At 36.9% G+C, this 12,162-nt stretch overlaps 1 protein-coding gene across 1 annotated transcript; it reads left to right on the top strand.

The window, feature by feature from the left end:
- The first annotated feature begins 387 nt into the window (after window positions 1-387).
- On the top strand, window positions 388-1,308 carry LOC113176190 (olfactory receptor 4L1-like). Its single transcript, XM_026380626.2, has one exon. The coding sequence runs from the start codon at window positions 388-390 to the stop codon at window positions 1,306-1,308; it is 921 nt and encodes a 306-aa protein (XP_026236411.2).
- The last annotated feature ends 10,854 nt before the right edge of the window (window positions 1,309-12,162 follow it).

Genomic DNA, 12,162 nt, shown 5'->3' on the forward strand with positions numbered 1-12,162 from the left:
GGTATTTTTGATAATGACAATATTTTGACTGAAACCTGAGTAGAAATGAAAATAAGAGGGAATTATAGTTATTTGGAAAAAAAGGAAGAGGTGCTTTCTACTCATCTTCATATCTTTATTCACTCCCTTTTCTAAGTACACCATACTTCCTAGTCACTGTTCCTAATTTTTTTTTAATTTTCCATGTTTACACATTCTCAATACCTCACTCTTCTTTGTTTGCTGACTCTGAAGCCCATTTTATTTTTCAAAATATTATGAAGATGGCAACAAAGCCTGAAGTTTTATCTGAAAGTTTAATCTTCCTACAAATATTGGTGCTAACTATGGCTCTTTTTTTCTCTCTTTGTATATAAAGAACTTCTGGATACTTTCTGAATTGGGTAAATGGATCATAAAAATGGATCTGTTGTGACTGAGTTTATTTTACTTGGATTTTCTGGACAATGGGAACTTCAGATTTTCTTCTTTGTGACATTTTCCTTGATCTACGGCGCTACTGTGGTGGGAAACATTCTTATCATGGTCACTGTGACAGTTAGTTCTGCTCTTCATTCTCCCATGTACTTCCTCCTTGGAAACCTTTCCTTGTTGGACATGTGTCTCTCTACTGTCACAACACCCAAGATGATCACAGACTTGCTTGCTGAACACAAGACTATCTCTCTATGGGGTTGCATGACCCAGATGTTCTTTATGCACCTCTTTGGGGGTGCTGAGATGACGCTTTTGATAATCATGGCTTTTGACAGATATGTAGCCATATGTAAACCCCTGCACTACAGGACAATAATGAGCCACAAGTTGCTGAATCGGTTTGTGATACTTTCATGGATAATTGGTTTTATACACACTATGAGCCAGATGATATTGACAGTCAACTTGCCTTTCTGTGGCAACAATGTTGTGGACAACATATTTTGTGATCTTCCCCTTGTGATCAAGCTTGCTTGTGTTGAAACTTATACCCTAGAATTATTTGTCATTGCTGACAGTGGGCTTCTCTCTTTTATCTGTTTCATCCTCTTGCTTGTCTCCTACACTGTCATCCTGGTCACCGTGCAGCAAAGGACATCTGGGGGGCTCTCCAAGGCTCTGTCCACATTGTCTGCCCACATCATTGTGGTCACTCTGTTCTTTGGACCATGTATTTTTATATATGGCTGGCCTTTCAGTGGTTTTGCAAGTAATAAAACCCTTGCTGTATTTTACACTGTTATTACTCCCTTAATGAATCCTATTATTTACACTCTGAGAAACCAGAAAATGCAAGGGGCCATGAGAAAATTATGGTTCCAGTCCTGTTAGTTCCACACAGAACTTCTAGAGTTGAGCACTATGTAATTAACACAAATTTTAAATACTATAGTAAGATAGATTGAATGGATTGTGTATCATACTTTCTTTTACTTTTTATGTTAGAAACATAACCAGTGAGGAAAAAAATACCAAATTACTTTAAACTGGCAGTTAAAGGTGTTATAATAGCTCTAATAAAAACAATGAGCCCTACAGAAAAACAGACATATGAAATCATTGAACATTTTTCCCTTAGACTTTCAATATCGGTTTACTGGTGAAAGAATAATTATATAAAAAATGAATATTCTTAGTAATTGTTTTAATAGGTATGGAAAATTAATGGTATTAATAGATTTATACATTATTTACTTAAATACTATGAATAAATTATGATTTATATAAGTTAATAAAGGGGAAATATAATTCTAATTTCTCCAATCTTTGAGGCAAATGTCAGTAAATTCAAAAGTAAAGTGAGTATAAGGAAAAATTCATGTAAAGGACAATTTCAACAGAAACACAAAAAGCAAATCTTCACCTTAAATGCTGTGAATATAAGTATGCATAGCTAACTTTGAAACCTCAGTAAATAAAAGAAAAACAAAAGCATGCTCCTTTATTTTGAGTAATATACAATGTCACTTTACCCTTTTTAAAGTATTTGTATCAAAATAGTACATAGCAAATTTAAAACAAAAGGAAGTGAGACATAAAAGCAAATTTAGAATATAGGCTATTGTAAACCACATGGAAGTCTATTGATCCTTAGTAAACAGCAAGAGCATAATCTCAGAGTCATGGGTTATAGAACATCCTCTATGTCTTTAACACAAGGTGAAATACGCATCTAATGATTGGTGGAATTATACTGCATTTAATAAAACGTGTAAGATCGTTAGTCTGTAGTGCAGCACACTCAAGATTCTAAATCCTTTGATTACAAAATGAACTTGTTAAAAATATTTAAAATACATTTTTAAATTAATTAAAATGATAAGTTGCTGGGTGTAGTGGTGCACACTTTTAATCCCAGTGACTTTGGAGGCAGGAGGATTGCAAGTTCAAAGCCAGCCTCAGCAATTTAGTGAGGCCTTGAGAAATTCAGTGAGACCCTGTCTCTAAATAAAATATGAAAAAGGGCTGGGGATGTGGCTCAGTGGTTAAGTGCCCCTGGGTTCAAATACCAGTACAAAAAAAATTAAAATATAAAGAAATAAAATGATAAGATGGAATTATATCTGAGACCCAGAAGGGAAATTGAATTAGATCTGGGTCATTTCCTACTCAGAAAGTCCAGAGTGCCTTTGCTTAGAGCTCCCACTATTAGTACCTTGAGTTTAGGAGAGCACTGTTGATAGGGCTTTGAACCTACACAGGGTGAAGGACTGATGGAAGGCCGCCTTGAAAGCTTAAACAGGAAAAAGGAGGGAAAAAAATAAATGGAAAGCCAGCCCAGCAGAAGAAGATGGCAAGGCAAAGAATGTCTGCTCCAACCTTCACTCTTGGAAGTGACTAAAATAATTGTTTCCTTAAGAAAAGTTTGGCTAATCATTACATTCTTTTTATGATTCGACACATCAAGGTGAGTAATTTTTAAATGTGCTAAACAGTAATACAAACCAGAAAATAATAAATAAAATATTACTTTCGAAATGGTTGAGAGTTACTTTAAAAAATAAACCTGAAATCATTTATCACTAACAGATCCTACCAAGTATACATCTACTTTTTGTTTTGCAGCAAAATAAAATCTCAAAAATAGAATTACATAAGCAAATGTGATGGAATATATGCAAGACTAATTACTGAAATTTGTAAAATATTTATAAAATAAGTGAAATAAGGCCTAAATGAAAAAAATATATGTACACAAATTGAAAGACACAGAAACAAAATTTTTTTCTTTTCAAATCATTTTATAAAACATCTTCAAGCCAGATGCTGCGGCACATGCCTGTAATCTCAGCAACCAGGAAGGCTGAAGCAGGAGGATGACAAGTTCAAGTTCAGTATCAGCAAATTAGTGGGGCTCTAAGCAACTTAATAAAAATCTCTCTCAAAACAAAGCAAAAATCAGACATACAAACAAACAAACAAAAAACCAGGCTGGGGATATGACTCAGTTGTTAAATGTCCCTAGGTTGAATCCCTTCTACCAAACAAACAAACTTTAATCCCAAGTGAACATCTAATAAATTTTCATAAAATTTAACAGATGAATAGTAAAATTTTTTTTGGAAAATTTAAATGCTTACAATAGCCAACGTGGTCTTGAAAAACTAAAGTAAAACTAGAGAACATATTTTTATTGTTCTTAAGAACTTCTAAACACACGCAATAATTAAGATAGCATGACATTGATATAAAAATGGCAATGCATCAGTCGAACATAACAGAGGGTCCAGAGGAGATCCCAGACATGTTTTCTTTCTGCTCTACTTCAGAGGACTCTGAATGGTATCATATGCTGAAAACCATCCCTGTCTCCTCTGGCTCCCTCCCTTTTCTCCTTCACAGGCATTTCCATTAATAAATTCTTACATGTCTACTCACATCTTGGTGTCTGCATTTCAAAGATTATGAACTATCACAGGCCATTATAAATTAAGTTCTTGTTAAACATCATTATTTCTGTCTTTTGGTGTATATGTGCATGATGAACACATAGGCAAAAGAGAAAAAATAAAGCATACATATATATAGATATCAACATAAATGTAGATGTAGATTTTGGGTTGTGTCCATACTTGCTATCTATAGAGGCAAATATAGTGGCTAACATCAGTAGTATCCACTATGTGAATCATTTTTTCTTGGATGCTCAGTATCATTTCTGCTTTTATGTATAGAATGATTTATTGTGGATATTCAATTAAGATACAAACATTTTTGTATGTCAATGCCATGCCCACATATTCATCCACATGCCTCTGCACCAGACCTTTATGTCTCCAATCTTCCAGTTCATTTCTTTACAGGAACCTGACCATGGAGACAGTTATTGATTACTCAATATCTATCTACTTTTGTACCCTGGAGCATTTCTTCCACACAAAGTTCATACTATGATGCAATGCTTCAGGTCTACCCATTTAAAAGAACTGACTTCTATACTGACTTTTCAAAGCTGTGTTGGGTTATGATCATCAGGCAGATAATATTCAACCTTTCTCTTCTCTCACATACCAATCCAAACTCTGTATAAATCAAGCTTGGGATGTTTCATAATTCTTCAGCTATTACACAGGACCCTGTTATGGCCATCTGAGGCCCATGCTACCTGTTCATCTACACATGCAACTTTTTGCCCTCTGTTCTTCTTGATTTGGCTTCATATGCACCATTTTCAATGTATGATGGACTTTGGTTGTCCTACTTTATAATATCATTGGGTAAGCAGGGTGCAATCCCAATGGAAATTATAAAACATGAGCAAGTGGTGCCATGTGAGTAAGCATTCCAACTCTTCTAAGGCTGGGTAAAAAAGGATATGTTGTTTTAGAAGAGGTATAATTCTATGCCACAAATGGCATGGCTTCATTTCTGCATTTTATTTATTCACTAGGACTCTCCATGAGATCCATAATTCCATCTTTTTCCATCTTTGACTCCTCCAGAATTTTAGGGTCTGATAGTTTGTTTGGCCTAAATAACAGAGCTGGGTGCAACACAGTATGGACAAATGTTTTACTAAAAGTTGTCAGCATTCTATATTATTTTACATATGGATCAAACTCCAGGCCTGGAATTATATATATGTTGGTGATTTATTTCTACAAAACCTTGAGGTCTGTTAGATATGCTGCTTCATTCTCTCTGATAAGAAGCACAAGGAAAATAAATTTTTCTTTTATTTTAGAAAAGATACACTACATATTTTTGACTGAAATGGCAAGTCAAAGACTTCATATAATTTATTTCTCACCATGTGGAGTTCAACTTTTTCTCATTCTGCCTAATGAGCATAATATTGTTGATACAATTGATCCTTCTCATGTTCAATGGACTGGTCAGGTATGTCAAAACTCTTTGGACTATACTTTTATGAAGAACAGGATAATTAGCATTGTGCTAAGGCAAAACTATCAATATTATTAACTCAAATACATGAAAACTGTCTGTTGTCTTAATTACAATTGAAATGAAAATGAATACACACATTCACAGTCTTTGCCTAGTTGTTAAATTCTATGTTTCAAGGAAGTTACCTAAATTAAATGGTTTATAAAATTTTCTGGTTCATAAAGTTCTACTTTTCATTTCCTTTAATCAAACACTTTCAAAATTCAATCTTAGGAGGTCAAAACTTTCAGAATTCTAGAATGAGGAGGTACATAAATAAACTTTGCTATAGAAAAATCACAAGCAAAATGTTATATTCATTTTTTCAGATATTTGAAAATTAATCAAATCCTTTCAAAATAGGAAGAGAAATCATTTGAGAAAAACTGGGGACAGAGCTCAATGTGTATGGAACACCTCATAGAATTACTTCTGAGTACAGGAGAAGTATGATCCATGTTGTATTTCCCTGAAGTTCCAAGTAGCATTATTGTTATTACTTGACCTGATCTTGAGCTTGCTGGTGTGTGAATAAGGAATAATCCATAGGGTATTATTCAAAATCAGTGGCAATTATTTAATATTACAGCTGATGAATGCTAAACAGTCCAGGAAAACAAGAGGATAGTCAAAACTTAAAAAGGAATACTTGGGGAAAAGGTGATCCATAGGTCTTAATATTCTCTTGTTTATGGTTTGCCTAGGCTCTGAAGAGGCAATAATTGAAGGATAAGTGTCTAAATGTGCACATAGTCTTTTAGTAATTGTGTGAAATCTATGGGTTGAAGCCATTTCTGGAAATGCCTGACTAATTGATAGCTGATTATTAAGGTAAATGAACAGAGACATCAACAACTTCATACTAGAGTGTGCACAGACTATACAGAATTAGTCCAGGAAAGAAACATACTAATGTAAAACAACAGGAAAAAGAGAAAAAAAAACTAACAAAAACAACCTATACAGGGAGAGGTGAAGAGAAATTACCATCCAAGTTAGCGCATATACTTTAAATATATACTTTTTAGTAAGAAATTTAAGAAAAGCAAGGAAGCAGAAAAATAAGAAATCAAAATTCAAACAATAGAAACTGTTTCTGGATTATTGGGATACATTTCTAGTCTCTCTGTCCTATACTCAGAAGGCCCAGTTTGCTGTATTGTGCAGGTGCTGGAAAACCTAAAGGAAGAATACCTGACAGACACGCTGAAAATCAGACAATAAACTTCTTCAAGTTTATATCTGGATTAGAGGAACCGTGGAGAACAATATCAACAAGTTTTTCACTTTTCAAAAGATCAAATAGTGTGACACTTGGCTCTAATATATTTGTATTAAATAGGATTCAATGGCTTCTCTCAAAGTGGTACTAATTCTGGGGAAAGCAGAGGCCACATATTAAGTTAAAGTATCCATACCTGGATATTTGCCTAATCCAGAACTCATAAGATAAAGAAATTTATGAAGTAGCCCCTTGCTTAAAAGAATAAGTGATATGCATCCCATTAGATGGGTAGACATAGGAACAAAATGAAAAATCAAGAGAAAAAAAATCATCCCAAACAGCTCATAACACATCAACAACTGAATCAATCAACAAAAGAGTAGAAGAAATGTCAGAGAAAGAATTTAGGAATTTTAATTCATTAAATGAATTTTAATTCATTAAAAATATTTAATGAATTAAAGAAGATGTAAGGAGTGAAATTAGACAGAATATACAGAAAGTGAAAGATAATTTCAATAAAGATATTAAGATTCTGAAAAAGAAAACAGAGAAAATCCTGGAAATGAAAGATTCAATAAACCAAACTTACAATTCAATGAAAAGTCTCACCAATAGATTATGCCACTTAAAAGACAGATTTATTTTTAGGCCTTGAAGACAAATTTTTATAATCTTGAAAATAAAGTTGACCATAAAGAAAAGATGTTTATGACCAGAATATTCAAGAAATCTGGGATAATATCAAGAGAACAAATCAATCATTGGGGTAGACATAGGCTCTAAAATACAAATTAAAGAAATACAGAATCTTTTCAAATAAAGAATATTAGAAAATTTTTCAAATCTTAGGACTGAAATGAAAATTCAAATACAAGAAACATAAACTGCAAATAGAAAGAATCCAAATACATCTTCTCCAATATGTAGAAAAAAATAGAGGCAGACCTCTGTTCTGTGCAGACATCTGTGCTGTGGGCTCTCCATCTACAATGTGGCTGCCCACCATTACAGAGTGACCTGCCTTGGCTGTGTCATCTCCCACCATGGCTGCCTCAATTTTGGGATACTGCAGCTGCCTCCATAGCCATCACAACATGGAAGCCTCCATCTTGGGACCCTTGACAGGGCCTGGAGGAAGCCACCAGCCACAACACTGACTGTCACAGCTCTGCATCTCCAAATGCAGCTGCCCACCATCACTGTGCTAACTTCTGTCACTGCCCCATCTTCAAACATGGTCAACTCCATCTTGGGGCAATTTCGACATCGTCTTGGGAAACCTCTGCCAATGCCATGGCCATCTCGAGCTTCCATCTTGGGACACTGGCTAGGGCCTCGAAGCCCAACATCAAGGTATCTACAGGTTTGCCATGCTGCTTTCATCTAGAGACACCAGTCAGGGCCTAGAGGACCATCACAAGGTGCCTGCAGGCTTGCTTATACCTGTGGTCTTCTGGCTAGGTGTGCTAATAGCCACCCTTTTGCTACAGAGGCTGGAGAGAGCCATACATGGGGAAGGATAGGACCAGCTATTGAGGGTCAGTAGGTTGAAAAAGGGTGTGAGGGCATCCAGTCTGCCACCTATTGGGTTCCCAGTGCACACTTATGTTGAGAGCCACAGCCAAAGGGGCCCCAGCAAACTTCCAGCTGCCAGCAAACTTCCAGCTGCCAGCAAACTTCCAGCTGCCGGCTGATGATTGGCTCACAGTGGCCCCAGCAACATCTAGCTGATTGGCTCCTCTGCGGTCATGTTCATTGGGCTGTTTCCCTGCCCTTCAGACTGCCAGCTGATGATTGGCTCACAGCGGCCCCAGCAACATCTAGCTGATTGGCTCCTCTGCGGTGGTGTTCATTGGGCTGTTTCACTGCCCTTCAGACTACGGAACTGCTCATTGGGGGACTTCTTTGGCTCCGCCCACGCCACCTAGCCAATCGGCCTCAAGAGCAGGAGGATGGTGGGAGGTGGTGGTTGGTGTGGGTGTGAGAGGCTTGTGGAAGCCGGTGGTGGCAGTTGGGCTCTGAGGGTTTTTCCTGAGGAGCTGTTTTGCTTGGCGTTTGTAGTTTTAAAAATAAAGTTAGTTTCTTTTGACAAGTGGCTCCTGAATTGTGCCCAGCCAGACTGCGGCACACTTAGGCCAACACTTGCTAGGACCTGATACCAACCCAGTCCCTGACTCCCTCCCTAATCTGGCAACCATCAATCCCCTGGTCCCACTTGTTCAGCAATCAACTCCCCAGACCCTAGTCTTCCAACTCCTCCCTAGCCAACAACCCAGCCCAGCACTCCGAGCTTTGTGGCCAGCCTACAGCTCTCAGTGCCTGGTCCTGATCTGCCCAATACAGAACAGTTCTCCACTACAGGTGCACAGGTCCCAGTGCTCAGGACTGACGGAGAGAGAGGTGCCTTATTGGGATGTCTAAAAGGCACAGAAAGGAGAGATACAGTTCAGAGACTAAATCAGAGACCAGGAATTATGGGGTCAGGGACCTAAGGAGCTAAGATCAGGCTCCTACATCACACAAATGGAACCCAAAGGAGATTCTTAGAATGCAGTATTCCAATGGGGACTGGCAATGGCTGTACCCCACCTCCAGGCTAACCTACTAAGGCTAACCCTACCACCCTAGTAACCCTCACCATCCTGAGGGTGGAGATACCAACAAACTTCAGCTATACCAACAAACTCCCTACCTATCAGCTGCGAAGGGATGCAGAAAAGTTTTTGAACTCCAACAGAAACAATTGTTCAGTTTTCCTTTGAGTTTTTTTTTCTTTTTCTGCTTTCACATCCCACCATTTTTGAAAGCAAGTACTCTTCATGCATCAGGCTATTGAGGACTTGGATGTCTGAACAGTATATTATGGGAGACCAACCTTGCATGTGACTGAGTCACACTCCCTGGCTGGGTGCTAAGGTGCTCACTCACAGAAATGTGGCAGAGCTTTCCCCACACTTCTTGGGTTCAAGGGTCGGTGTCTCGTGCATGGGTATGTCTTCCTACAGCCCCATGGGTGAAGCTATGCTCACCTGTTCCTTTGTAATATAACCCCTTGCCCTCTTTAGGATAGAATGTTTCATGGAAGTGCCTTGTGTGTGTCCCTTTCTCTTACTGTGTCCTTGGGTGTGGCCTACCCAGATGCCAGTCAACCTGCTGACAGTGGACATCATGAAGATAGACTCAGCCCTCTGAAACCTGACCCCTTGCCTCATTTGAATAGCTTCTCCTCAATAAAAGGGTCAGTGAGTGCTCTCACTCTCTTTCTGGGGACCCTTAAGGTCAGAGGAACCATCATAACAACCCCAAAGAAAAAGGTATTTGTGTCTCTTGTGTGGTTATTTTGCACAGCCCAGTTAACCCAGTTCAATTGGAGTAACCCCTGAGCCTTTTAGTGGCAAGAACAGAAACTCAGCAGTATATTACAGTTTTTTGTGTATTTTTAAATTTGTTCCTCTTTTTATTATTTTTATATATATTGTGTGTGTATTTATTCATTTTTTTCTTCTAACTTATCTGTTTCCTTGGATTCTCTTTCTCTCTTTTCTTCTGCTAATAGCCAACTTCTATTAATTCTTCTTTCACTTTTCCTTTGGTCTTATATTTCTATCTGTTCCCCTCCTACTTTATAAATATCACATCCTTTACCACTCCTGTTCTCTCTTTTTCCACCATTGGAAATTGTAAAACCTGTTGCATAGTCTTTATATTGCAGACAATAATTGAGCACATAATTTATATTTATTGCAAGAAAATTGTAAGCATCTTAATAGGAGTTATTTGATTTAAGGCTGTGTATTTTTTGCATAGGGTGCTATTAATACTGATCTCCTCATTAAAGGCAAGATACTGGAAACCTGCAGGGACACTATAAGTCTACAGGGTTAAAATTGTAATACCTCAGATCCACACTGCTAGATGGGAAGACACACAGACAATATGAAAAAACAAGGGAACAAAGCACTCCAAAGAAACCAAGATGCTCTAATAATAGAATCCATTGACAACACAGTAGAAGAAATGTCAGAGGAGTTCAGAATGTACATACTTAAATGGATCTGCAACGCAGAGGATAAAGTTAGGAGTAAGGATGAAAGATCACTTCAATAAAGTGATAGAGATTATGAAAAGAAATCAAGCAGAAATCTTAGAAATAAAGGAATCAATTAACCAAATTAACAACACCATGGAAAGTATCACCAACAGACTAGACCACTTGGAAGACAGAATAAGAGTAGAATTTTCAAACTTACATGACCACAATAGCAGATCACCATTTAGAAGGAAATCAATTTGGATTTCAATTGATTTCTCAACTCAGACCATAAGAACTAGAAGGGCTTGGAATAATATGTACCAAACTTTCAAAAACATGGAGGCTAACCAAGATTACTATACCCAGAAAAAATATCATTCAGAATTGAAGATGCAATAAAACCATCCACCATATATAGAAACTAAATGAATTCATAAGCATTAAGCCTACACTATGAAACACTCAATGAAATATTTCATGAAGAAATAAAAAAATAAATATGAAAATCAGCATAGAGATGAATTGCACTAGAATATTCAATTAGATGTGAATCAAGTCTGAATAAGCATTAGAAATAAATCAAAATGGCTATAAATAAAAGTCATATTTCTATAATAACATTGAATGTAAGTGATCTAAACTCTTTAATAAAAAGAATTAGATTGGTAAATTGGATTAAAAAATCAAGACTCAACAATATGTTGCTTGCAAGATACTAACCTATAGACAAGAAATCCACAGAATGTTGGTGAAGGGTAGAAAAAATATCATGCAAATAGAAAAAATAGAAATCATGGGTAGCTACTCTCATATCAGACAAAGTAGATTTCAAATCAAAATTAAACAGAAGAGACAAGGAAATTCACTTCAGAGTGGTTAAGGAATTATGCAACAATAAGATATAATAATTTTATTTTTTTATTAGTTGTTCATGACAATACAATGATGTTGACATATCATACATTTGAATCAAATGGGGTATAATTTCTATTCTTTCCAAGTGTACAGGTTGCAGAATCACATTGGTTATACGGCCATGTATATACATACAGCAATACTAGTGTCTATTTTATTCTGCTGCCCTTCCTATCCCCCCTTCCCTTTCCCTCCCCTCCCATCATCTCTCTCTACCCAATCTAATGTGACACATTTCTCTCTTTTTTTCCTTCCCCCTCACATCATCATATATATATTTTGTATAAAGATGAGGGTATCCTTCCATTTTCTGTGCAATTCCCCTTCTCCCTCCCATTCCCTCCCACCTCTCTTCCCTATTTAGTGGTAATCTTCTTCTCATGCTCTTCCTTCCTACCCTATTTTGAGTCACCCCCCTTATATCAGAGAAGACATTCGACATTTGTTTTTTAGGGATCGGCTAACTTCACTTAGCATAATCTGCTGTAATGCCAATCATTTCCCTGCAAATGCCATGATCTTGTTATTTTTTAGTGCTGTGTAATATTCCATTGTGTATAAATGCCACATTTTTTATCTATTCATCTATTGAAGGGCATCTAGGTTAGTTCCACATTCTAGC

The sequence above is a fragment of the Urocitellus parryii genome, chromosome 6, assembly GCF_045843805.1.
Source record: "Urocitellus parryii isolate mUroPar1 chromosome 6, mUroPar1.hap1, whole genome shotgun sequence".
Taxonomy (NCBI): domain Eukaryota; kingdom Metazoa; phylum Chordata; class Mammalia; order Rodentia; family Sciuridae; genus Urocitellus; species Urocitellus parryii.

Excerpts from the sequence above, each read along its gene's own strand:
- LOC113176190 (XM_026380626.2), top strand. The coding sequence starts at position 388 with ATGGATCATAAAAATGGATCTGTTGTGACTGAGTTTATTTTACTTGGA.